At 39.8% G+C, this 23,523-nt stretch overlaps 1 protein-coding gene and 1 pseudogene across 1 annotated transcript in view; one reads left to right on the top strand and one right to left on the bottom strand.

The window, feature by feature from the left end:
- Positions 1-1,805: 1,805 nt before the first annotated feature.
- The window catches only part of HMCN1 (hemicentin 1), a 525,244-nt gene continuing 503,526 nt past the window's right edge, over positions 1,806-23,523 (top strand). Inside the window, exon 1 of the mRNA XM_027083004.1 lies at positions 1,806-2,438. Coding sequence (XP_026938805.1) covers positions 2,171-2,438 — 268 coding nt within the window. The 5' untranslated portion in view covers positions 1,806-2,170. The remainder of the gene's footprint in view (positions 2,439-23,523) is intronic.
- LOC113607540 (cytochrome c oxidase subunit 5B, mitochondrial pseudogene) lies at positions 9,373-9,951 on the bottom strand (annotated as a pseudogene).

The raw sequence follows: 23,523 nt of genomic DNA, 5'->3' as shown, positions 1-23,523 counted from the left end.
GGAGCATTCCACCAAATAACATTCTTTTCAAGTATGCACGGAACAATTACCAAGATAGATCATTGAATCCTTATTAGGTAGGTACTGTCATTATTTCCATTTACAGCTGAATCAATGAAGGCATAAAGAAATAGGTAACTTGCTGAAGATACACATTTATTAAGTGTCACAGCTGGGTGTTGAATGCAGATTATCTGACCCAGAAGCCTTAATCACCAGGCTCTACCACCTCCCTTGAACACCTGGAACAGCTCAGGTCTCAGTGAAATCTCCAGGATTTAGAATGCAATCCCTTTTAGATAAACAAAGGAGTAGGTTACTCAAATAGCATTTTCTAAATACTATTTAGAAAGGAAGAACGTACCCCCTTTCCTCTCATATTCCCACTCATTCCAAATGGCCAGACTGCTTCCTTTAAATGACGTGACTTATAGGTATCATAAACTCAGGGTCCAGAGTCCCTGGGTCTGAAAGAGAAGACAGTTGCAGACTATAAAAGGCTCAGGGGAGCTGGCTCTTCCTCAGGCGACCTCCGTGTTGGATGGGTGGTCTAACCCACATTCCAACTCAGATCAAGATGCCTGCTGGCCCCTCTTTAAATGCCAGGATCCAGACCACAGCTCCTTTTGCAGGATGTGAATATGTTTTCATTAAAAAGAGGCAAGGAATCCTTAGCTTATGGTTGACTTTCTTTGTCCCCCTTCTTATCTCTGTTATTAGTACCAAAATGTGTATAATAATTACAACACGGAAAAACTTTGTAATGTTTTACAGGGCGAGGTTTCCTTACTTATCAGCGAGAAAACGCCATAGAAGGGAACACCTTTTCAATGGATCTTTGGCTGAGACTTGGCACATGGGTGTTCTATGGAAGGAAGTGTGAAATGAGGATATTATTCTGCCTCATTATGCTGAGGGGAGGGTTCATATTGCTCAGCAAACATAAATCTTGATAGTGAAATTTTAAAAAATTAACTTTTCAGTATGATCTCTCTCCCCCTCCCCCCGCACCCCCTTCCTTTCCCTCTCTCCCTCTTCATCCTTTGCACTGAGCTGCCACCCTGTATTCCACATCCAGCTGCTTTCCCTTCTACCATCTTTCCTAACTACAATCAGTGACTACCCAGTTCCAGCTGTCTTTCTCTCATTTCCCTCAACAGCCCTTTTCCCCTTCCTCCCGTTTCTGGCCCATCCAGCTCTGTCCTCCCTCCTTTCCCCAAAGCTCTACAGTCCCTGAGGAGATCAAAGAGTGAGAATGTGGCTTCAGCCCAGCCGGGAGAACTTTCCAGCTCCCCCTCCCGGCTGGGCTGAGTTGCGGGCTGAGAGCGGGAGGCTGGGCTGGGGAGGGGGGGAGGTCTTGGCTTCTTGGTGGGGGAGGGGAATTATGATAGAGGTGTCTGAAGCAGCGTTGTGCATCGTAGAAAAATACAATTCCCTTAGTGCTGGTTAGCGTGGTGTCCCTCGGTTCGGGTTCTTGCCACACATTCTTGAAAGCCATTGTTTACCTTGGGGTTTGGGAAGTGAGAAACAACGAGGGCGGGTGCGGAGGGGATACTGGGAGCGCTTCCCAGGTACTGAATTGACCCGAGAATCAGTGGAGAGAAGTCGTCCTCCAGGAGGTGGGGGCGCCCAAGAGCAAAGGAGGGGGGGGGCGTCCACCGGCCAATCAGGAGGCGAGGCCGAGCCCGGCTTCCCTTCCCCTCCCAGCTCCCGGGCTGGAGGCGCGCAGTGGAAAGTTGGGAGCCGCGACGGCTGGCCCGGCGGAGAGCGGCGCGGCGGCGGCGGCGGCGGCGGCAACGGCGGCGACGGCGGCGGCGGCAAGGGCAGCGGACTCTGTGCGGCGCCGCTGGCTCGGAACGGCCCCCGGGGCATGGGCCGGGCGCGCCGCCCGCACTCAGCCACACGCCGCCCGGGCCGCAGGCACTCGGCTGTCCCGGAGGAGGCTGCGTCTGGACAAAAGCTGCCGCATCTCTGCCCGCCCGGCCCCTGCAGGGTTTCGGGTTTGGTGCTTGTCCCCATCTGATTCTCAGCGCCCAGTTTTTTGCGAGTTCAAAGAGGTTTCGGGAGTCGAATGAATTGCCCCGAGAAGAAACCCGCTGCCTGTTGTTGAGGAGGACTCAGCACAGTGCTTAGGCGCTCAGGAAAAAAAAAAAAAGGAAAGAAAGACAAAATGATTTCCTGGGACATTGTCCGCACAGTATTCCTGTTCACTCTTCTTTATACTTCCCAGGCTCAGGAAGCAAGACCCCAGTCAGAGATCAGAGCTGAGGAAATTCCCGAGGGGGCCTCCACGTTGGCTTTTGTGTTTGATGTGACGGGTTCCATGTATGATGATTTAGTTCAGGTTATCGAGGGGGCTTCCAAAATTTTGGAGACGTCTTTGAAAAGACCTAAGAGACCTCTTTTCAACTTTGCTTTGGTGCCTTTCCATGATCCAGGTAAGGGAAATATTTATTCTTTGTTATTCCTTATGATTACATTGTTTCTTATGCTGTGAAATTTTGTGTGAGTTTCAGAACAATTTTTAAAAAATGTGTAGCTGAATACAGTTGTAACAAAGAATTGCTCGCCTGTATCTGGGTTTGCTTTCTGATACCTAAAGTCTCAGCCATGGAGGTGGCTTGTTTAGGGTGATTGTACGGTGGTACCCAAACCTGGAAATGTGGAATTATGAAAATCAGAACCAGAGCAACGACATCAAAAGCAGTTAATTAACTTAAAAATTAAAATTTTTAGAACTCAAGTGTTTAATTAAGGCAGATTGGGACATGGGTATTCAGCAGCAATACTTTAAGAGCTAACATCCAGCTTGAGAGCGTACTCAAGATAACTCTCAAGTAGGGGGGAGAAAAACCTGTAGTGTGAGACACAAGGAAGCTTGTTAAGCAGTGATTACTAATGAACTGAAGAGATGAAAATAAGAAGAAGCCATTCATTTCTTAATTGAATCTACTCAAATTCTTTGCACCAGATCATCCTTAGTTAGGTTCACAGATGGTAATAAATGTTATGTCCATGTCTCATCCAGTAGAAATGCTTGAAATTTGGTATGGCGGTGCTCTTTAAAGGTAGTTGAAGCACAATCACTTTATTTTTTGCCCTAAAGCCATGGGTTTCAGCTGCTCCACTGGAATTTGATCCTCTTTACTTTTTTGTTTCTCTTTAAAGTGGCACCTTTCTATGAGGCTCATAGGAGCCTTCATTGTTATTGCTGAGGGTAGCACTGCCGGGGGAGCCCTGGGGTTGGCTGTCTATAACATCCACCTGAGGTTCATTAGCACAAGTGGCTGCCCAGTTGAAGAAATAAAGCAGTGGTTTCTTAAAAGTTCTCCCACATTTCCATTGAAATCTGTCTCTTCACTGGAAGACCTTGACACAACCTCTTCACAATGAGAGTTTGATACTGAGAATCTCAGATTCTTTCCTTGTGCATTTGACAAACATATATGAGTTCAAATCATTGCTGGGTATTAAATGTGGCAGGTTTCAGCTATTAAAAAAATTGGCAGGGGGAGGAATTTAGAGGGAAATAGAACTCTGGGATTTTTGTTTGTTGTTGTTCTTTAAGTGATGAAAAACATAACCTATCCTACTCTTCCGGGATATACATATATCTTAGTAATTTCTACGTTGATCAAACGTGATATGTTCTTTATATTTGAATGAAGAATTGAACGATCATTTACTGTGTTAGCTGCCTCTGTGAGATACCTCATGTGTTATAATGTTTTAATTTATTAAATGTCAAGATGCCAATTGTGATGTGGTCCAAGACTTTTGCTATTTTGGAATAGGCTAAATATGTTTCTTCTATAGGGATGAATCTGAAATAGGCTAAAAAAAAGTAAAAAATCTTTTCTCTAACACCACAATTTGCTTTCCTCCAAAAAACTGTTATGAAATGATGTTGCTGTAAGCAGAACACAAAAATTGCCTCTAGTCATAAATGGAAACTAGATCACCATCATATTTTGATACGATATGAAAAATTATTGTAATAAATTGTATTGTAGTGTGCCGCCTTCCAGTTGTTACCAAATGGGGAAGTTTGTTGTAGTTGACTTTCCTATACTTTGGCAATCATGATTCAAAGTAGGGAAAGGTGGTATGCTAATAACAAATGGCTAAGAAATTATAGCTATTTTGAGTTAAATAATATGAGAAAATGATTAACTTAAATTGGTTCCATAAAATTAATTGTATGTATAATTCAGCAAAAGTGATTAATTCTAGTTCCATTGTGATTCAGAGTAGAGAGGCTAAGACCAAAGTGTTTTTGAAGATAAAGAGGGAAATAAAACATACTAATAACCTTTAATTAAGTTTACTAACTCACTGTAGTGGATTGTAATATTATCTTTGTGTGTCATTTTCTGTTTGTGTGTGTGTACAGTCATCAAGAGTTTCTGATTCCCTTGTACTTCTGGTTGGTTATCAGCTTGTGCTCACCAGTGGACAGAAAGGGCCTTGAATGGAGTTTTGCTGGCTTACTGAGTGACATTAGAGAAGTCTATCTACCTTTTTGTATCTGTTATCTCAACTATAAAATGGCAGAATTGAATCTGAACATCGCTAAGGTCATGTCTAACTGTAACGTTTTACGACTGTTTTACATGTGGTGGTTTTTCACAGTCCCTGACACAACTGACAGGCAAAGAAAAGGTGTGTGTAATTTAATGTAATTATATGAATCACTTCGACTACTTATAGCTTTTCAAAATCCTTTGACATCTGCTTTTGCATTTAGCTAGATGAAATAATGGGTAAGATCTGGGCTGTAGTCTCAGGCATTTGACAAAGACCTTCAAGCCTTTACAGATGATTGTTTGGACCTCTGCGTTATGGTTTGGAGCAAGGTGTGTGTTTTCAGGTGGGGGTAAAAATGAAAATACATGGAAAATACAGACATACAAGAGCAATAAGTCTAACAAGTTGACAAGGAGGTGATAAAATCATTCAGAAAATGTGTATGTAGGAAGCTATTGTTAGAGGGGCAGCAGCATAACCCATGGTAGGAGGAAGTACCAGAGAGGACCAGGGTCATGGCAAGCCAAGTCAACTTTTTGATGCTGCCTCTGCTTAAGATGGGTTTTTCACTTCTGGAATCACATTTCATGCATTAATTTTTAACAGCTTTATTGAGATATAATTCCCTTACCATACAATCATTCATTTAAAATGTACAATTCTGTGGTTTATAGTATATTCAGAGATATATACATGCAACCATCACCTCAGTCAAGTTTGGAACATTTTCCTCACTGCACAGAGAAGCCCTGTGCCTTTTAGTTATCAGTCCTCTACCCCTCCCCTCCGCCGCCACATATCATCCTCCTCCCAGCCTTAAGCAACTACTAATTTACTTCTTGTCTCTGTGGATTTTCCTCTTCTGGACTTTCATATGAATGGAATCATATGAATCGTATAATATGTGGTCTTTTTTGACTGGCTTCTTTAACTTTAGCATAATGTTTTTAAGGTTCATCCATGTTGTAGCATAAATCAGTACTTTATTAATTTTTATGGCCAAATAATATTCCATTTTATAGATATACCACATTTTGTTTATCTTTTAATCTATGATGTATATTTGGGTTGTTTCCACTTTCTGGCTAGTATGAATAATGCTTCTATTAATATAAACATTTGGGTGCATTTTTCTGTGTGAACATATGTGATATTGTGATTTGTAATATGAAATAAATATTTGGGCTTTGTCACCTTTTCTGGTAAGGAGCTCTTAAAACCCTTGAAATTTCCTAAGTGATGAGAACCATAAAGGTATCTTCTGTTATGTTAATGAGGTAACTTTTGAACCCCACTGAAGAATGGGGGCTCATTGCCAGGAGACTCATCCCTGTGATTAGAGCATTGGAACTTTCAGTCCCACCCCTAACCTCTGGAGAATGTTCTGTGTGTACTTAAAAAGAATGTGTATTTTGCTGTATTGGGATAGAATGTTCTATAATAGTCTATTATATCCATCTGGTCTAATGTGTCATTTAAGGCCAGCTTTTTCTTATTGATTTTCTGTCTGGATGATCTATTTATTGACGCAAGTGGTATGTTTCAGTCCCCTAATATTATTGTATTACTGTCAATTTGTCCCTTTATATCTGTTAATATTTATGTATTTAGGTATGCCTGTGTTGGGTGCATACTACAAGTATTATAATCCTCTTATTGGATTGATCCCTTTGTCATTATGTAATACTCTTCTTTGTTTCCTGTTAGTCTTTGTTTTAAAGCCTATTTTGTCTGATATACATATTGCTACTCCAACAATTCTTTTTGTTTCTTTTTGCATGGAATGTCTTTTTTCATTCCTTTCCTTTTAGTATGTGTGTTTTAGACCTGAAGTGAGTGAGTCTCTTGCAGGCAGTGTATATATAGGTCTTTTTTTATTAAAATCCATTCAGCTGCCCTATGTCTTTTGATTGGAGCATTTAGTCCATTTACATTTAGAATAATTATTCATAGGAATAATTATAATTCATAGAATAATAATAATTATTATTGCAGTTTTGTTAATTGTTTTCTGGTTGTTTTTGTAGTTGTCCTCTGTTCCTTTCTTTTGTTCTCTTCCCTTGTGATTTGATGACTTGTTTTTAGTGCTGTGTTTGTATTTCTTTCTCTTTATTTTTTGTGTATTTGGTATAGGTTTTGTGTTTGTCGTTACCATGAGGTTCATATATAACAACCTACGTATATAGGAGGCTATTTTAAGTTGATGGTCATTTAAGTTCAAGTACATTCTAAAAGCACTACATTTTTACTTCCCCACCCTCAATGTTTTATGCTTTTGATGTCATATTTTCATCTTTTTATTTTGTGTATTGCTTAACTGATTATTTTATATCAATGATTTTACTATTTTTGTCTTTTAACCTTCATGCTAGTTTTATAGGTGGTTGAACCACCACCTTTGGTATGTTTGCCTTTACCAGTGAGATTTTCTGTTTCATAATTTGTTTGGTTTGGTTTGGTTTGGTTATGGGCTTTTCTTTTCCATTTAAAGAGGTCCCTTTAATACTTTTTTTTTGTAAGGCCAGTTTAGTGGTGATGAACTCCTTTAGCTTTTACTTTTATGGGAAATTCTTTATATCTCCTTCAATTATGAGTGATAACCTTACCAGGTAGAGTATTCTTGGTTGTAAGCTTTTTCTTTCAGCACTTTTAATATATTGTGCCAGTTTCTTCTGGCCTGTACAGTTTCTGCTGAAAATTAGCTGATGGTCTTATGGGGGTTCCCTTGTATGTAACTAAGTGTTTTTCTCTTGCTGCTTTTAAGATTCTCTCTTTAACCTTTGATTCTCTCTCTAACCTTTAACCTTTAACCTTAAGGTTAACCTTTAACCTTAAGATTCTCTCTTTAACGTTCAACCTTTGTTGAAGCTTTGTTGAAGCTCACTGAGTTCATCCATTCTTCTTTCAAGTTCGTTAAGCTTATTTATGACTATAACTTACTTTAAACTATTTATCTGGTAAGTTGCTATCTCTGTTTTGTTTAGTTCTTTTCTGAGATTTTTATCTCATTCTTTTATTTGGAAGGTATCCCTTTGTCTTCTCCTTTTGCCTAACTCTTTGTGTTTGTTTCTATATATGAAGTATATCAGCTGTGTCTCCTTGTCTTGAAAGAGTGGCCTTATATAGAAGGTGTCTTGTGGGATGCAGTGGCACAGTCTCCCTGGTCATCAGAGCCAGGTGCAGAAGAGGATGGTATATCTTGGGTAAAGTTGGTAGTTGGAAGTTTTGAGAAATAGTTGGATTCTATGTATATTTTGGAGATTCAACCAAAAGGATTTATTGATGAACTAGATGTGAGAGAAAAATAACAGAAGATAAGAGAGATTCTGAGGATTTGTCTTGAGTGAGTAGAAGCATAGCATAGCGATTTACTGAGATGGAGAACAAGCATGAAGTAGGCTTGAGAAAGAGTGGGAGACTGAGGCTATTATTTTGGGGTATGTTTAAGTTTGAGATGCCTTTGTTACCCAAGTGGATATATTACAAAGGCAGTTAGATATATAAGATTAGAATTCAAGGGGACAGGTCTGGGTCAGATACATAAATTTGGGATCCAGAGGCACATATAGGATGGTAATCAGGGCTCTGAGGCTAGGTAGGACCACTAAAGGACCGATTAAATGAAGAATTAATAAAGGTCTAAGGACTCAGCCTTGGAATACTCCAATGTTTAGCAGTCAGAGATGATGATAAAAGAACAAAGTAGCCTGAGAAACTGAAGATTGAAGAGTATAACTAGAAATCAAGAGAGGAAAGCTTTCCAAGGAAGAAGCACTAATTGGTTAGTTAGGAAGAGGACCGAGAATTGGCTAATCTATTTATCAACATGGAAATCATTGATGTCTCAACAAGAAACGATGGGAGTGAAAGCCTGTTTGGAGAGAATTTAAAATAGAATGGGAGTAGAGGAATTGGAAATCTTTGGAATTATATTGCTGTTTCCAGCTACTGGAAAGGTTGTTTTGTTCATGAAGCTAATAGAACAAATATAAAATAGAACAAAATAGAAACTAGTTTTGATAAATGATTCAACCAGTATTTTACAAAATGCCCATGCGATGTAGTAGAAAGAATGTCCAATTTGGAACAAATTTGTGTTCTCATCCTTATTCTTGTCATTTAAGCAAATCGTTTAACCTTGCCAGACTTGTTTCTTTATCTATAAAATCAGTGCATTGGTAGATTATTACTGAAGTCCATGGTTTTAATGATCATAATATAGTGAAAGATAAGGGACTGCAAAGAGACTCAAAGTGACAAGGACTTGATTCACTGGGAGCAATAGCAGCATTACATGTCTCTGCGCTTAAAAGTTTCATTGTAATAAAACTTCTGAGCCCTCAGTGACTTTGTATGTTTCTCCAGGACCTACAAAGTGTTAAAAAAAACCTCTAGGACTTCTTTTATGAAAAGATTCTCTTAGAATATTTTTCTGAGCAATAGAATAGAAAGATTTTTACTAGGAAACTATTGCACATTCAGACCTTGAAAACCTATACCAATTTATATGAATTAAACTTCAAGTTGAATGTTTTCAGTTTCACTATATATAGAAAAGGGAGCCAAGAAGCTATTAGTCTCCCTTTGCCTCTGGCACATCCTACAGGAAAAGGGTTTTCATGAGGAAATGGACTGGTCTTTTAAGTCAAAGAGAAATCTAACTAAAAGAAATGAACTAAAATTTAAGAGTGAGATTTTGGTTAGACAATGATAATGATAACTTTGTTTCCTAGGATGATAGACTCTTTTAACCTGAGAGTGTAGATCCCATGGCACTGGTTGTTTTCTGAGGATATGGAGACGTTTTGCTCTGCACAATGAAAACTTCAAAGTGTAGGAATCAAATTTTTTTTTTAATGGGAGGAGGAGCCAATGTAATGGCTAGTTTTTATGGGAAAGAAGAAACTTTACATCACATTTTGAGTGAGTTAGTACAGGGGCTCAGTGGGCCAGCTGGTGGGGCACCAGCTTGTAATGGGTTCCACTGGGCCTCGCCTTTGTGCAGCCAGAACCAGATGACAGCACTGTTGTCTTCTTCATGGATGCAGCCCACTATCTGCTTATTGATGATGGAGGGGACTCAATTAGGGTCTTCCTTGGTACCTGAGGCTGCCTTTGGGGCGAGCATATTGTACGGGTCCAGTCCCTTGTGTGAAGCCGGCGTGACCTCCCTCTCCAGCCCAGATGCCTGCTCATCATCAGTAGGAACACCACCTCCAGATGCCATAGAGGGCACCATGGAGACTCCGTGGGGACCGCGGGCCGTCAGGGCCTGCATGGCCAGCGCTTCAGCTCTGCGGAGTAAACTTGAAGCCATCGTGCCAGCTACCAGCATTTGGAATCGAATTTTGATATATCAAATATGTTAAGTTTGTTAGGGATGCTTCTATTTTGAAAAATCGTCTATGACTCCCACAGGATGAAGGTTTTTTTTTTTCCTTATTAGGTTGAGGACAGCCTTTTAATTGATGGATAGTAAATCAGAATTTGGTTTTGCTTATAGCTTGTCTCTTATCAGGCAAACAATAACCATTCTCAAGGATGTTTATGACTGCTTCTCTCTATTTATAGGTAATAAACTCCCTGTTTGTCAAGGACTGTGCTAGGTGCTTTTGATTCAAAGATAATGAGGTATAGCTTACAAGAAGTTAACAGTCTTTGGGGAGAAAGGCAAGAGAAATAACAGTATTATATGCTGTGAAACATTTTATAGTGGGGAAAACAGCATGGGGAATTGTGTGAGCTGAGAGCATGTCCCTGATCCCGAATTCAGGAGGGTGATGGTCAGCAAAGGTTTTCTGGAAGAAGTGTTACCTGGAGAAAGTGCATGAGTAAAAGCAGTTTAATCAAAAATATTAATGAGTTTGGATTTCATCCTGAAAGCTTTTGGGAGGCTGAAAAGATTGTAAGTGAAAAGTGACATGATTGGGTTTTCATTTTAGATCTTTATGTCTTGGATGGATTGGAGTAAGGCAGTCCTGAGAGCTGAGAGCTGAAATCTGAGGCCATCATAGCAATTCAGGGAGGAAAATTGAGGGGACTTGGGCATAGGAAGAAGGGTATGGATTTCTGAGCTATTAATAAAGTCCAAAAGACTGGACTTGGCCCTTAGAACATGGAAAAAAGGGAAATATGATTGCCTTCTGTAGATTAAAATATGAAATTGGCATACAATGAAAGAGAAAAGATATGTAAGGTTAGCTTTCAGAGGCACTATTACTCTCAGGGTGGTAGTCTTTGTTATAAGTTCCTTATACATTAACTTGTCCAAAATAAAGTCTCAACCAAAAGTATGAGAGGTCAGCAATGAAAAAAGAGTCACAGAAACAGACTTAGACATTGTACAACCAAGTTCCTTTTAAAAAAAATTGTGGCATAATTGACATATAATATTAGTTTCAGGTGTACAACATAATGATTTGATATTTGTCTGTGTTGTGATATGGTCACCATGGTAAGTCAAGATCTGTGATCATACATGTTAGAAACTTTTTTTCTGTGATGAGAACTTTTAAGATTTAATCTCTTAGCCTCGTTCAAATATACAATACAGTATTGACTGTAGTCACTATGCTCTACATTACAATCCCATGACTTACTTATTTTGTAATTGGAAGTTTGTACCTTTTGACCCTCTTCTCTCATTTTGCCCGCCCCACCCTTTGCCCCGACAACCATCAGTCTTTTCTCTGTATCTATTAGTTTTTTTGTTTGTTTGTTTTAATTTATTTTATTTATTTTTGGCTGTGTTGGGGCTTCATTGCTGCCCGTGGGCTTTCTCTAGTTGCGGTGTGCGAGGGCTGCTCTTCGTTGCTGTGCGTGGGCTTCTCACTGCAGTGGCTTCTCTTGTTGCGGAGCACATGCTGTAGGCAGGCGGGCTCAGTAGCTGTGACATGCGGGCTCAGTAGCATGGGCTCAGTAGTTGTGGCACGTGGGCTCAGTAGTTGTGGCTTGCGGGCTCTAGAGAGCAGGCTCAGTAGTTGTGCGCATGGCCTTAGTTGCTCTGCGGCATGTGGGATCTTCCCGGACCAGGGCTCAAAGCCATGTCGCCTGCATTGGCAGACAGATTCTTAACCACTGTGCCACCAGGGAAGCCCTGTATCCATTAGTTTTTAAAAAAATTTTTTTAGACTCCACGTATAAGTGAGAACATACTGTATTTGTCTTTCTCTATCTGATTTATTTCACTTAGCATAAAACCCTCAAGGTCCATCCATGTTGTAGCAAATGGCAAGATTTCCATTTTTTTTATGACTGAATAATATTCCTTTGTGTTTGTGTGTGTGTGTGTGTGTGTGTGTGTGTGTATGCATGCCACATTTTCTTTTTCCATTCATCCATTAACAGACACTTAGGTTGCTTCCATATCTTGGCTATTGTAAATAATGCTGCAGTGAACATGGGGGTTCATATATCTTTCTGTGTTGGTGTTTTTGTTTTCTTTTGATAAATACCCAGGGATTGCTGGATCATATATATGGTAGCTTTAGTTTTAATTTTTTGAGGAACCTCCATACTGTTCTCCATAGTGACTGCACCCATTTATATTCCCACCAACAGCGCACAAAGGTTCCCTTTCTCCACATCCTCACCAACACTTCTTATTTCTTGCCTTTTTGATAGTAGACATTCTGACAGGTGTGAAGTGATATCTCATTGTGGGTTTGATTTGCATTTCCCTGGTGATTAGTGATGTTGAGTACTTTTCATTTACCTGTTGACCATCTGCATGTCTTTGAAAAGATGTCTCTTCAGATCCTCTGCCCATTTTTAAATCAGATATATATATTTTTGCCAAGTTCTATCTGCGGTTTGGAGTGTTAGTTCATTCTACACTTAAATAACTAGTCCATCATGAGCAATGTTCCAACTGTGGTGATAGACTGTTTATCTTTATAAATATGTAATGATGTCATTACATATTTGGATCATACTATTAACTCTCCTTGTTTTGGTTCCGTGCTCACCAAACAGCCTCCAAATAATTTAACCTCATGAACTTTACTTATGGTGAGAGAATGCTCTGGTCAGACTGGCATATACCTCAGATTCACAGACAGTTATATTCCTCGTTGGTAACTCACATTTTGGCATACCAGTTTTATACATCTGCCTCTATTGTTTAAAGTATTCTGACAGTGTCAAGTTAAAGTTTCTGAGTTTGCAAGTCTGAGAGCCAGATCTTGGTTGATGGTAAATTTATGAAAGTAAATGTCTCCCTGTGTGAATCTGTTTGGCTGGCCTGTCAGTCTCCAGGTTCCACCTCTCAGCATTTCCAGCTGTCACTGTTAGTGTGAATAGTGCCAGGTAACTGTCCTCTCCACTTGAAACTTATACAGGTGATAGCTGAAGCCATCGGAATGAACGAGATCATCTAAAGAGAGTATGTAGACTGAGAAAAGAAGGAAGACAGGCAAGAACTATGGTGAACACAAGCATTTAAAAGAAGGGACATTCATAAAAGATTCTGCAAAGGAGAGTCCAGGTAAATAGGAAGAGAAACAGGAAGGAGCAGGGTTTGGAAATCTAAAAAGTTGTTAGTTTAAAGCAGGAGAAGTTGTCAACTCTATCCATTTAAAAAGTTACTGAAAATAAAGGCTTTTAACCAAAAGATTAAAATAAAATAGACAGTTTCATTGGAGTTGTGGAGTCAGGAGGCTGAAATGACAGGTAAGAAAATGGAGCTAATGAATGCAGTGTGGTTCTGTCATGAAACATAACATTGTGGTTTAAAGCATAGGCTCTGGAGTCTGATGCCTGGGTTGGAAGACTGGCTCCACCAATTACTTGTTGTGTGATTGTAACTTCTTTGTGCTTCACTTTCAGTAATCGGGGATAGTATTACTACTCTATAAGGTTGATGTGAGGAGTGAAATACTAGATGTCCAAAACTTAGCACAATCCCTTTCACACAGTAAATTCTCAATAATCATTAGTAATTGGGATTTAGAGTTGAGAAAGGACATTTTTTAAGGTGGGAGAGAGGATAAATATTTAAATACTGCTAGAAAAGTCAGTAGAATAGAAGAGATAAAATATGTCAAAGGGAGAACAGATACTTTATAAAACCAGGACTTTGAGGAAGTAAGAGGAGATAGAATGCAAAGTAGAAGGATTGGCTGTTGGCACGAGAAGACCTTTGGTTGAGTGTAATAGGAGAGAAGCAGACCATTGATAGGTATAGTCATGGACAAGGTGGTAGGTGAGGATACAGGATGTTGGGTGACTTCCTGTCTGATGGACTCTTTTTTTTCTCAAACAGAAAGGAGGGTCATTTGTTGAGAGGAGGGAAGTGGCAGAACGGTAAGTAAGGGATTGTAGAAAAATGGTGGAGTTTTGGAGGTAGAAGTTACCTGTGGACACAGAGACAGTTTTCCAGGATGAGTTGTGGTTCAGAAGATGAATTTGTGATGCTTGAATACTGCCTACCTTTGTGATTTTCTCCAGTAGCTCTCGGCAGCCTGGGTATAATTGCTGAGTTTAATCACTTGTTTGACCTAGGACTGGGATTTCGTTGAGCGGTTGTGGCTAAAGAACTAAGATATGGTTGAGAAGAATATTGATAAGAGAGAGACTGAAGTGACGGATCATAGAGTCAAATCTGGATGTGCTGGACTGACAAGAGTTGAGATTTTGCATGTGAAGGACAATATAACAAAGAATTTGGGATTCATTGGTAAGAATGGCCAGAGTGATTGATCATAGAATTCAGCTTGAGTAGAAATGAAGATTGTGGGATTGAAATCAAGGAACTTGAGTCTGCAGCGTTGAACATGTGTGTTAAAGTAACCTGGATAATAACAGAGCTTAAAATGCTGAGGAAGCCAGTGAGTCAGGCATCAAATTTTTATTTAATAAGGATTCATTGAGATGTCTTCAGATGGGAGATGACAATGATGAAGAAGGTTAGAAGGTGTCAGGTGGCACACACCTCAGAATGGCATGTTGAAGAATGAGCAGACTCCACTGGGGAGAGCTGTAGGGGAGGTGTCGTCATCTATGGAGAACCTTGTTACAGCTAAAGTGGGGATTAGATGCGGAGTTCCTGTGAGAAGATAGTTTGGAAGGCCACAGGATTTGTGAGGAGATAGGATGTGAATGAATGGGTCAGGAGAGAGGAAACAGGATGAGAGGAAAAGGGAAGAGGAATGATTTGCATTTGCGGCAGTGATCGCACATGATGGTGATGTAAAGCGGGGCAGGATATGCTGTTTGCAAAGTGTGAGACTTGGCTATAAATTTAAGATACCAGTTCAGGCCCTGGGAGAGTTGGAGCCTGATGAAGTCATCTGTTGCAGACAGCATGGCTGGAAGGGACTCCTGAGGGAACACTTCAGCTCACACATCTTAGTGACACAGGCTTAGTAGCGTCATTTTTATTTCTAATAATAACAGCTACCATTTTATTTTTTTGAGTCATTACTATGGACCGACACGGAACTAGATACATTGCGTGGCTCACAAAAAACCTAACTGGTCGATGTTAAATTTATTTTGTGTAGGAGGCAACTGAGGCTTATATGAACTCTCACATTATGTACAAAATTTCCTGAAAAAGAATAGCTTTCTACAGGTTATTTTTTGCCACCTTCTTCTGTTTTGAGAAATGTGTGAAATTGAGAAGATGTGCCCAGGAAGGCATGGCAAAGGGAGCACCGTGTTAGTTTGTGAGGGCTGCCATAACAAAGTCCCACAAACTGGGCAGCTTAAACAACAGAAATTTATTGTCTCACGGTTCTGGAGGCTAGAAAGCTGAAATCAAGAAGTTGGCAGGGCTGTTTCCTTCTGAGGGCTGTAGGGGAGAATCTGTTTCATGCCTCTCTCCTAGCTTCTGGTGCTTTGCTCATGATCATTGGTGTTCCTTGGCTTGTAGATGCGCAGATCTCTGTCTTCGTGTTCACAGGGTGGTCTCCCTGTGTGCTGTGTCAGTTTTCCCTTTTTGATAAGGACACCAGTCATATTGAATTATTAGCTCACCCAACCCCAGTATCTTAACCTCATCTTAACTAACTATATCTGAAACATCCTAATTTCTAAAAAAAAAAAAAAAGGTCACATTCCAGGGTGCTGGGAGATAGGACTTTAATGTATGAATTTTAGGGAGGACACAATTCAACCCATATTAAGACCATCCAGTGATTAACACTGAATAAAACAAAACTCTTTTAACTCTTTTGCTATAGACTCAGTTCATTCTGTAAGTTTCTAATAAAAATGTTTGCATCAGGGGGTATCATGGGCTCTAAGCTCTGAGCTCTCTTTGGATAGGAACAGGGTTCCCAGTGGGAGTTACAGAGAGAGGTATTAATATGTTTAGGATGCTATTTAAGTCCTTGAAATAATTTGACTTAAAAAAATGGTGAATTTTACTCTTAAATCACTTAATACTTTAGAGCATTTACTCTTAAAACTTCTTTTTTGCTCTTAAAACATTTAATAAAGCTTTGATTTTTTTTCTTTTGGAGATGTTGAGACATTTATTTTGAAATGGGGGAAATTATACAGAAGCTAGGAATTCTGGGAATTATGTGTGTGTTCCAAAATATTTTGGGTTTGTATACCCATGGATTTCTTTTCTAGGAAACTTCAAACACACAAATCGGAGCAATTTTTCCATTAGCACTAAATCTCTGAGAGGTTCCCTTTAAGCATTGTTTTATTCTTAGGTGGGAGGAATTCCTGGAAGTTCCCAGGCTGGAAGTCACTCTGTTTGTCATCGAAAATGCTTCAGGGCAACTCAGTAGCTGTTCTGGCCTAGATCAGACTGGGAGAGGCTGGTTAAATGAGACTGATGGTTGATGGGGAAGAGATAAATACATGAGATGAATATTTAATATTTCTCTTTCTTTTCTTTCTTTCTTTTTCTTTTTTACCAAGTAGAAGGTCCAGAAAATACATAATTTCATTAAGCAGTAGAGAACAAAATTCTAAAAAGGTACTGTACTACTTGGAATATTAATTTTTTAGATTCAAAGTGAAACCTGTTTTGCTTTTTGTTTAGTTCATTATTTCCACTTCAGAGTCCTTTGCTGGAGCACACAGAAAACCTCATTTCTATTGTTTCATATTCCCCAGAGGGTCTTCCGTGCTTTTCTTAGGTGAACTTGTTCACTAGCCCTTGGGTCAGGTGATCCCGCTTGTGCCTTGAAGTTTTCTCCTAAGCCACACCCTATGTTGGAGTGTCTCTCTGTGTGCCAGACATTTTCTCTTCTGTAATTAAAAGATTTTTTCAAAATTTCACCTCTTCCAAGAAATTTTTCTGGAGTATTGGAAAAGTGTCATTCAATATGCAACCTATCAACTGTACCTTATATGGACTTAATTTGTTCCTTTGATAACTTCACTTGTTTTTTTCCCCCTTCTACCTTATAACAGATATCAAGGTATTTTTTTCCATTCTTTCTTAAATTATTTACACTCTTTAGTAGTTTTCTTCAGGAATTGTATATAAGTAGGTGTTGGTTCACAACCTCAGGAGTTCCCAGGAGAAATTTGAACCCCCCGGTATATACAGAGGGCAAGGAGAGACCAAAGAAAGAGGAAGACCACTCTAGATTCATAAGTGGCAATTTTAATAAGAAAAGGAACTTACATACGAGACTTGTCTTGGGTAGCTACAAGATGAGTTGATTTCTACATCCACCAACTGGAGTTTATATGGAGGCCTTAACGGGGTTCAGTCATGTATACAGTACAGAATGATCTCAAAAACACATTAGTCTCTCAAGGCTTTGCCCCTGAAGTAGCTCCTAATCTGGTAACAGTGGTCTGAACAAACATACATTCTAAGGAGAGAAGGGGGTGAGGAGTCTCCAGCTCAAGGTCTCGTCCTCTCAGTGACCTCCTCCAATAATAGGAAATCCTTTTGGTCTTTTTTATTTTTTTTGAGAGTCTATAGCGACTTAATTTTTGATTAGTAGGTAGGTAGAATTCTGTACCTAACTTAGCCCATTGAAGATATTTTATTGTTTTCTGACTTGTTGATGAGAAGTCTTCTCTCGGTTTGTCATTCCTTTTTAGGTAAGCTGTCTTTTCTTTCTGGTTATTTTAAGATTGATCTCTTTTGCCTTTCTGTTTCTGCAGTTCTTTATTGTCTAAGCTTGGATTTGATATTATTTTTCCTGCTTGGAACCTGGTTTGCCACCCCAACCTGAGGACTTTAGTTTGTATTCATTTCTGGACAGTTCTTGTCTTTCAAATATTTCTCTCTTTATTCTGTAATATCCCCTTCAAAAAAATCTTATTAAGTACATTTTGGATCTTCTCATTTGATTCTCCAAGCCTCTTTATCTTTCTTTCTTTCATAGTTTCCTTTTTTTTTCTCTCGTTGCTACATTCTGTATGATTTTCTCAAATCTTTCGTAAGTTCTCTTCAACTCTTTCTAATCTACTCTTCTTTTTTTTTTTTTTTTTTTTTTTTTTGCGGACGCGGGCCTCTCACTGTTGTGGCCTCTCCCGTTGTGGAGCACAGGCTCCGGACGCGCAGGCTCAGCGGCCATGGCTCATGGGCCCAGCCTCTCCGCGGCATGTGGGATCTTCCCGGACCGGGGCACGAACCCGTGTCCCCTGCATCGGCAGGCGGACTCTCAACCACTGCGCCACCAGAGAAGCTCCTAATCTACTCTTTAAGTCATGCATTGAGTTTTCAACTTCAATAACCATAGTTTTTTTTTTTTTTTCCAGAAGTTTCATTTGGTTCTTTTTCAAATCTGCCTATTTTGTGTTGTATGCTCTTCAATATTACAGTCTCTTTAATATTGTTGTATTATTTCTACCTCTTAGAGTGGTGCAGATTCTTCCAACTGTTTGGTCTGCTGACTCTCCCTCATTGTGGTTTGTTTCCTTGTGTGGTTGCTGATTGTTGACTGGGAGTGCATCCTTAGCAGGGAGTCTAGCGTACCCTGGATTGTGTACTTACTAGTGTTTCTACAGAGTGGTTTTGCATTTGATTTTGTTGAGGTCCTAAAATTAGCTTGTGGGCAGATTTTCTTTGGCTTTGGGTTCCTGCACTATGCAGTTAGTACAATTCCTACTAAACCCTTATATGTTTCTTGCTTAGGGTTTCAATCTAGCCTCAGGAGATTTATTCCCCAATTATATACCTGAATAGATAGTAAACTTTCTTGCCAATTTTCTAGGTTAGTGTGAGGAATTTTTCCTGATCACTTTCACTGATAGGACTTGGCTTTAAATAGGGTACTCTCAAAACTGTACTCAGTGGACATTAAAATCTTAGCAGCCAAGCCCTGTATCAGGATCTGACACCCTCTTTTGCTGACATGGTGACAACTGAAGCTTACTTCTGGTTTGAGTTCCTTTTTTATTTTAGGTACTTGGGAGATTTCCCTTTATTTTTATTATTTGAGCTTGGCTTTTTATTACAAAGGAAATTTTATGTTTTATCCAGCATTTCTGTTTTGTAGGGTGAGTGTCTTCCTTGTCAACTCAGTCTGCCATGTTGCTGAAAGGTCACTTCTCATGTCTTCATACTTTTCCTTCTGTATTCTTTTCCTGTATCCAATTTTCTCCCATTAAAAAAGTTTCATTTATAGTAAAATATCTGCCTACAAGGAAAACTCTAGGCCCAGGTGATTGCTCAGAGAGCTTTATCAGGTATTCAAGGAAAAATAATCACAATTCTACGAAACCACTTCATGAAAAAGAAAAAAAAGGGAACACTTTCCTTGAGGCTGGCATAACCCTGGTACCAATATCTGATAAGGCTAATACAAGAAAGAAAAATTATAGGTCAGGGCTTCCCTGGTGGCGCAGTGGTTGAGAGTCTGCCTGCTGATGCAGGGGACGTGGGTTCGTGCCCCGGGCCGGGAAGATCCCACATGCCGCGGAGCGGCTGGGCCCGTGAGCCATGGCCACTGAGCCTGCGTGTCCGGAGCCTGTGCTCGGCAATGGGAGAGGCCACAACAGTGAGAGGCCTGCATACCGCAAAAAAAAAAAAAAAAAAAAAAATTATAGGTCAACTTCCCTCATAAATCTAGATGCAAAAATTAATATTAACAAATCCATCCAGCAATATATAAAGAGGGACATATGTAATGACCAGGTTGTTTTAATCCCAAGGCTAAGAAGATTAGTTGAACACTAGAAAATAAATAGTAATTTATCATATTAGTAAAAGGAGAAAAATAATATGATCATCTCAGTAGATGCATTCAATATAATTATATATCTATTCATTATCAAATAAGGAAACAAACAACTCTTAGAAAACTAGGAATATACAATAACTTCTTTAATCTAAAAGAAAAAAAAAACCTCTTCAGAATACACCAAAGTTATCATCATGTTTGATGATTAAACTAAAATTTTTCCCATTGAAATTGCAACCAAGATAAAGATGGCAGTAAAGGAAGTTTAACTCTAGTGTATCCATACCAATGACTCAGTTTTTTTTTTTTTTTATTTTTTTTTCTTTTTTTGCGGTACGCGGGCCTCTCACTGCTGTGGCCTCTCCCGTTGCGGAGCACAGGCTCCGGACGCGCAGGCCCAGCGGCCATGGCTCACGGGCCCAGCCGCTCCGCAGCACGCGGGATCCTCCCGGACCGGGGCACGAACCCGTGTCCCCTGCATCGGCAAGGCGGACTCTCAACCACTGCGCCACCAGGGAAGCCCAATGACTCAGTTTTTATTTCCAGTGTTATTTCTTTGTGCCCTCTCTTTCTTCATGATCAGTTTGTCTGTTTCAAGAAAATGGCCTCTGGTTTTTTGATCATCTCTATTTTTTTGTTTTCTACTTTATTAATTTGTGGCCCTATTTTTATTGTTTCTTAGCTTCCACTTTCCTTAGTTTTGTTCTGTGGTTTCTTTTTAACTTTGAAATTTATATGTTTATTTTTACCTATCTTATTCATAATACAGACATTTAAGGCTTTTAACTTTAATTCATACTTTTTTTCTATTTAAAAAATTGTAAAGACTGCTTTTGTGAATGAGCCAGTTTGGTCAATTATTATTTTCTAAATATTTTGAGTGTGTTTGAAAAACAGTATTCTCTGCTTATTGGCTATGTGATTCTTTATATATAATTTAGATAAGTTTGTTAATTGTGTTATTTAGAGAGGCAGTATAACATAGTGGTTAAGAACATAGGTTCTGGGGTAGACTGCCTGGATTTCAAGCCTGGCTCTGCTACTTATTAGCTCTGTGAACTTGGGCATAACCTCTCTATGTTCAGTTTCTTCATCTGTAAAATATGCATAATAATAGTACCCTTTCATAGAATTATTTTCAGGGTTAAATTAATTAATATGTAAAGTGTTTATAATAGCGCCTGGCACATATTAAATGCTACAGAATATGTCTAAGATCCTGTTGTTCAAATCTGTACTTCTAATTATTTTTATTTGCTTGCCCTATACATTTGTGATAGCGATATATGGAAATCACACACTATCATCTGTTTTTTTCTTCTTGTACTTTGGCCAGTCTTTACTCTCTTTGTTGTAACGTTATAATGTTGTGTGCATATAAAATTATTTACCTGGTGGATTTATCCATTTTGTTATTACATAGTAGTATCCTTCTTAATCCAGGACCTCTACCTGATCTAGTTTCCTCTGTGGAGATTAGAAAAAGCCACATCCTGTGGGTCAGGTAGCTTGGCCGAAGGCTAACTCAGCAGGTTGTCCAGGGTGGTTTGGAGATGTGTAGGCCAAACAGCATCAGGATTGGCCAAAACCTGGAAGGCTGTCTTTCACTGGTTTTCCAGTGGAGGCTGCTGCTAAGCCTCAGGGTGCAGTGCTAGGGGAAGGCTCTAGAACTTACCCTTGGCCACTGTGAGACCATCATGTGCTGCTTGGACATTCCTGTATGAGGCTGGGAAACCTAGAGTGAAAAGTCTCGAGGGTCACCTTATCAGCTGGCTGAGGAGATCACAGCTGCTCTGTAAACCATGTCTGGGGTTCAGGAACGGGCTGAGGACTGGCAGGCTGGGGCAGCCATACCTGATGGGAATCACAGGAAGCTGGGAACCCCATTATTCTCTCTGGGGCTGGTGAGGTTCCAGAGAGATGGGAATAGGAGCAAAGGGGCTCCCCATGAGTGGAGCAGAGGAGAACCAAATTTCTTATCTCCTGTGCAGCACTCAGAAAACCTGGGCTCTTCTAGAAAATCACATCCATAGGATGGACAGAAAATGCTCACCAATGGAGTTTTGGCAGTGGAAGTCAGTAAGTGTGGATGGCTGGGGAGGTGGAGCTGGAGAGATGCTTTAAGCCGAGAGTTTTACAGGACATCATGGTGAAATTCTGGGAGAAGAGAGTGTTGTTAAAGGCTGTAACCAGTTCAGTTTCTTACTATTCCCCTGTGAACATTCTCCAGTCACACTGAGAAACACTGATGTTTCCTGTGCATACCTTTACTTGCCTTGTGTCTTTACTGATGCCTTTTCACAGCCCCAGAGAGATACTAGGTCAAAAAAGGACACAGGTTTTGAGTCAGATGGACCTGCATTTGAAACTGTTCTCTGCTAGTCATGGGGCCTTGGACAATTTACCTAACATATTTCTCCCTTAATTTTATCTCAGAAAAAAAAAAGGGAGGGGTTATAATATCTACCTCTGCAATTGTTGTGAGCATTAAATGAAGTAATTGATATAAAGTGCCTAGACATAGCAGATGACCAATAAACATGAATTCCTTTCCACTTTTCTTTCTCTACCTTTTTCTCTACCAGCATTCTAAATGGTCAAGTCAGTCAGTTTTACACACACACACACACACACACACACACACACACACACACACACACACACACACACACACTTATTCAACATGTTTTGCTCTAACTTCAAAATACAGCCTGGACCTGTCCATTTCTCTCAGTCGCCACTACTGTCAACTGTTACCAGCATCTCTCTTAACTTTGTAATAGCTTTCCACCTGGTCTCCGTGCTGTCAGTCTTGCCTCCATCCACACAAAAGCCATGGTAGTCTTTTTAACAATGGAAATAAATCACATTTCAACAGCTTCCTACAGATTTTAAGTAAAATGTAAATTCCTTCTGGTAAATTCCTTCACCTAGGAAGCCCTATGTGATCTGCCACCTGAGTACCTCTGCACTCTTTTTCAATTTCTTTCTTACGAATGCTCTGTCATGCTCAGCCCATTCTCATTTCAAGGCCTTTACACTTCCTATTCTTTCTGCCAAGAATATTTTCTTTTCTTTTCTTTTTTTTTAATAAATGTATTTATTTATTTTTGGCTGCGTTGGGTCTTTGTTGCTGCATGCGGGCTTTCTCTGGCTGTGGCGAGCGGGGGCTACTCTGTTGCGGTGTGCGTGCTTTTCATTTGCAGTGGCTTCTCTTGTTGCAGAGCACCAGCTCTAGGCATGCGGGCTTCAGTGGTTGTGACTCGCGGGCTCTAGAGTGCAGGCTCAGTAGTTGTGGACACGGGCTTAGTTGCTCCACGGCATGTGGGATCTTCCCGGACCAGGGCTTGAACCTGTGTCCCCTGAATTGGCAGGCGGATTCTTAACCACTGTGCCACCAGGGAAGTCCCTGCTAAGAATATTTTTAATTCTCAGCTCAAATGCTAAAAATTCAGAGAGATTTTTATTGACTACATTACCCGAAGTTGCCTCCTCTTGCCTGAAATTGCTTTCCATCAGACTACCCTATTTCAATATTCAAAAACAATTGTCATTGTCTAAACTTATTTATATATGTATAAATCTGTATGCATGTTTATTATTTTCTTCTTTGAAAGTTTGTTTCATCTGTCTTGATGACGGATGTGTTTCTTGACTCCTTAAAATAGTATCAGGTATATGGGAAAGTGCCACAATGTATTTGCTTAATGCATAATGAATGAATTAATATCATTTCCTTCATGAAGCCTTTTCAGACTACTCCCACCAGAGGTAATTCTTTCTTCGTTTGAGTCTTTATTATATTTCATTTGCATTTCTCACTATATTTATCACAAATCCTGTATTTTGGTTATTTGTGGATGTTATCCTGTATCCTCTACTAGACCAT

This window comes from Aethalodelphis obliquidens, unplaced genomic scaffold (assembly GCF_003676395.1).
Source record: "Aethalodelphis obliquidens isolate GAN/ISIS:26980383/991018 unplaced genomic scaffold, ASM367639v1 scaffold48, whole genome shotgun sequence".
In the NCBI taxonomy this organism is placed as follows: Eukaryota; Metazoa; Chordata; class Mammalia; order Artiodactyla; family Delphinidae; genus Aethalodelphis; species Aethalodelphis obliquidens.
Note: the sequence above shows the minus strand (reverse complement) of the source record. Positions and strands in the feature narration are given on the sequence as shown.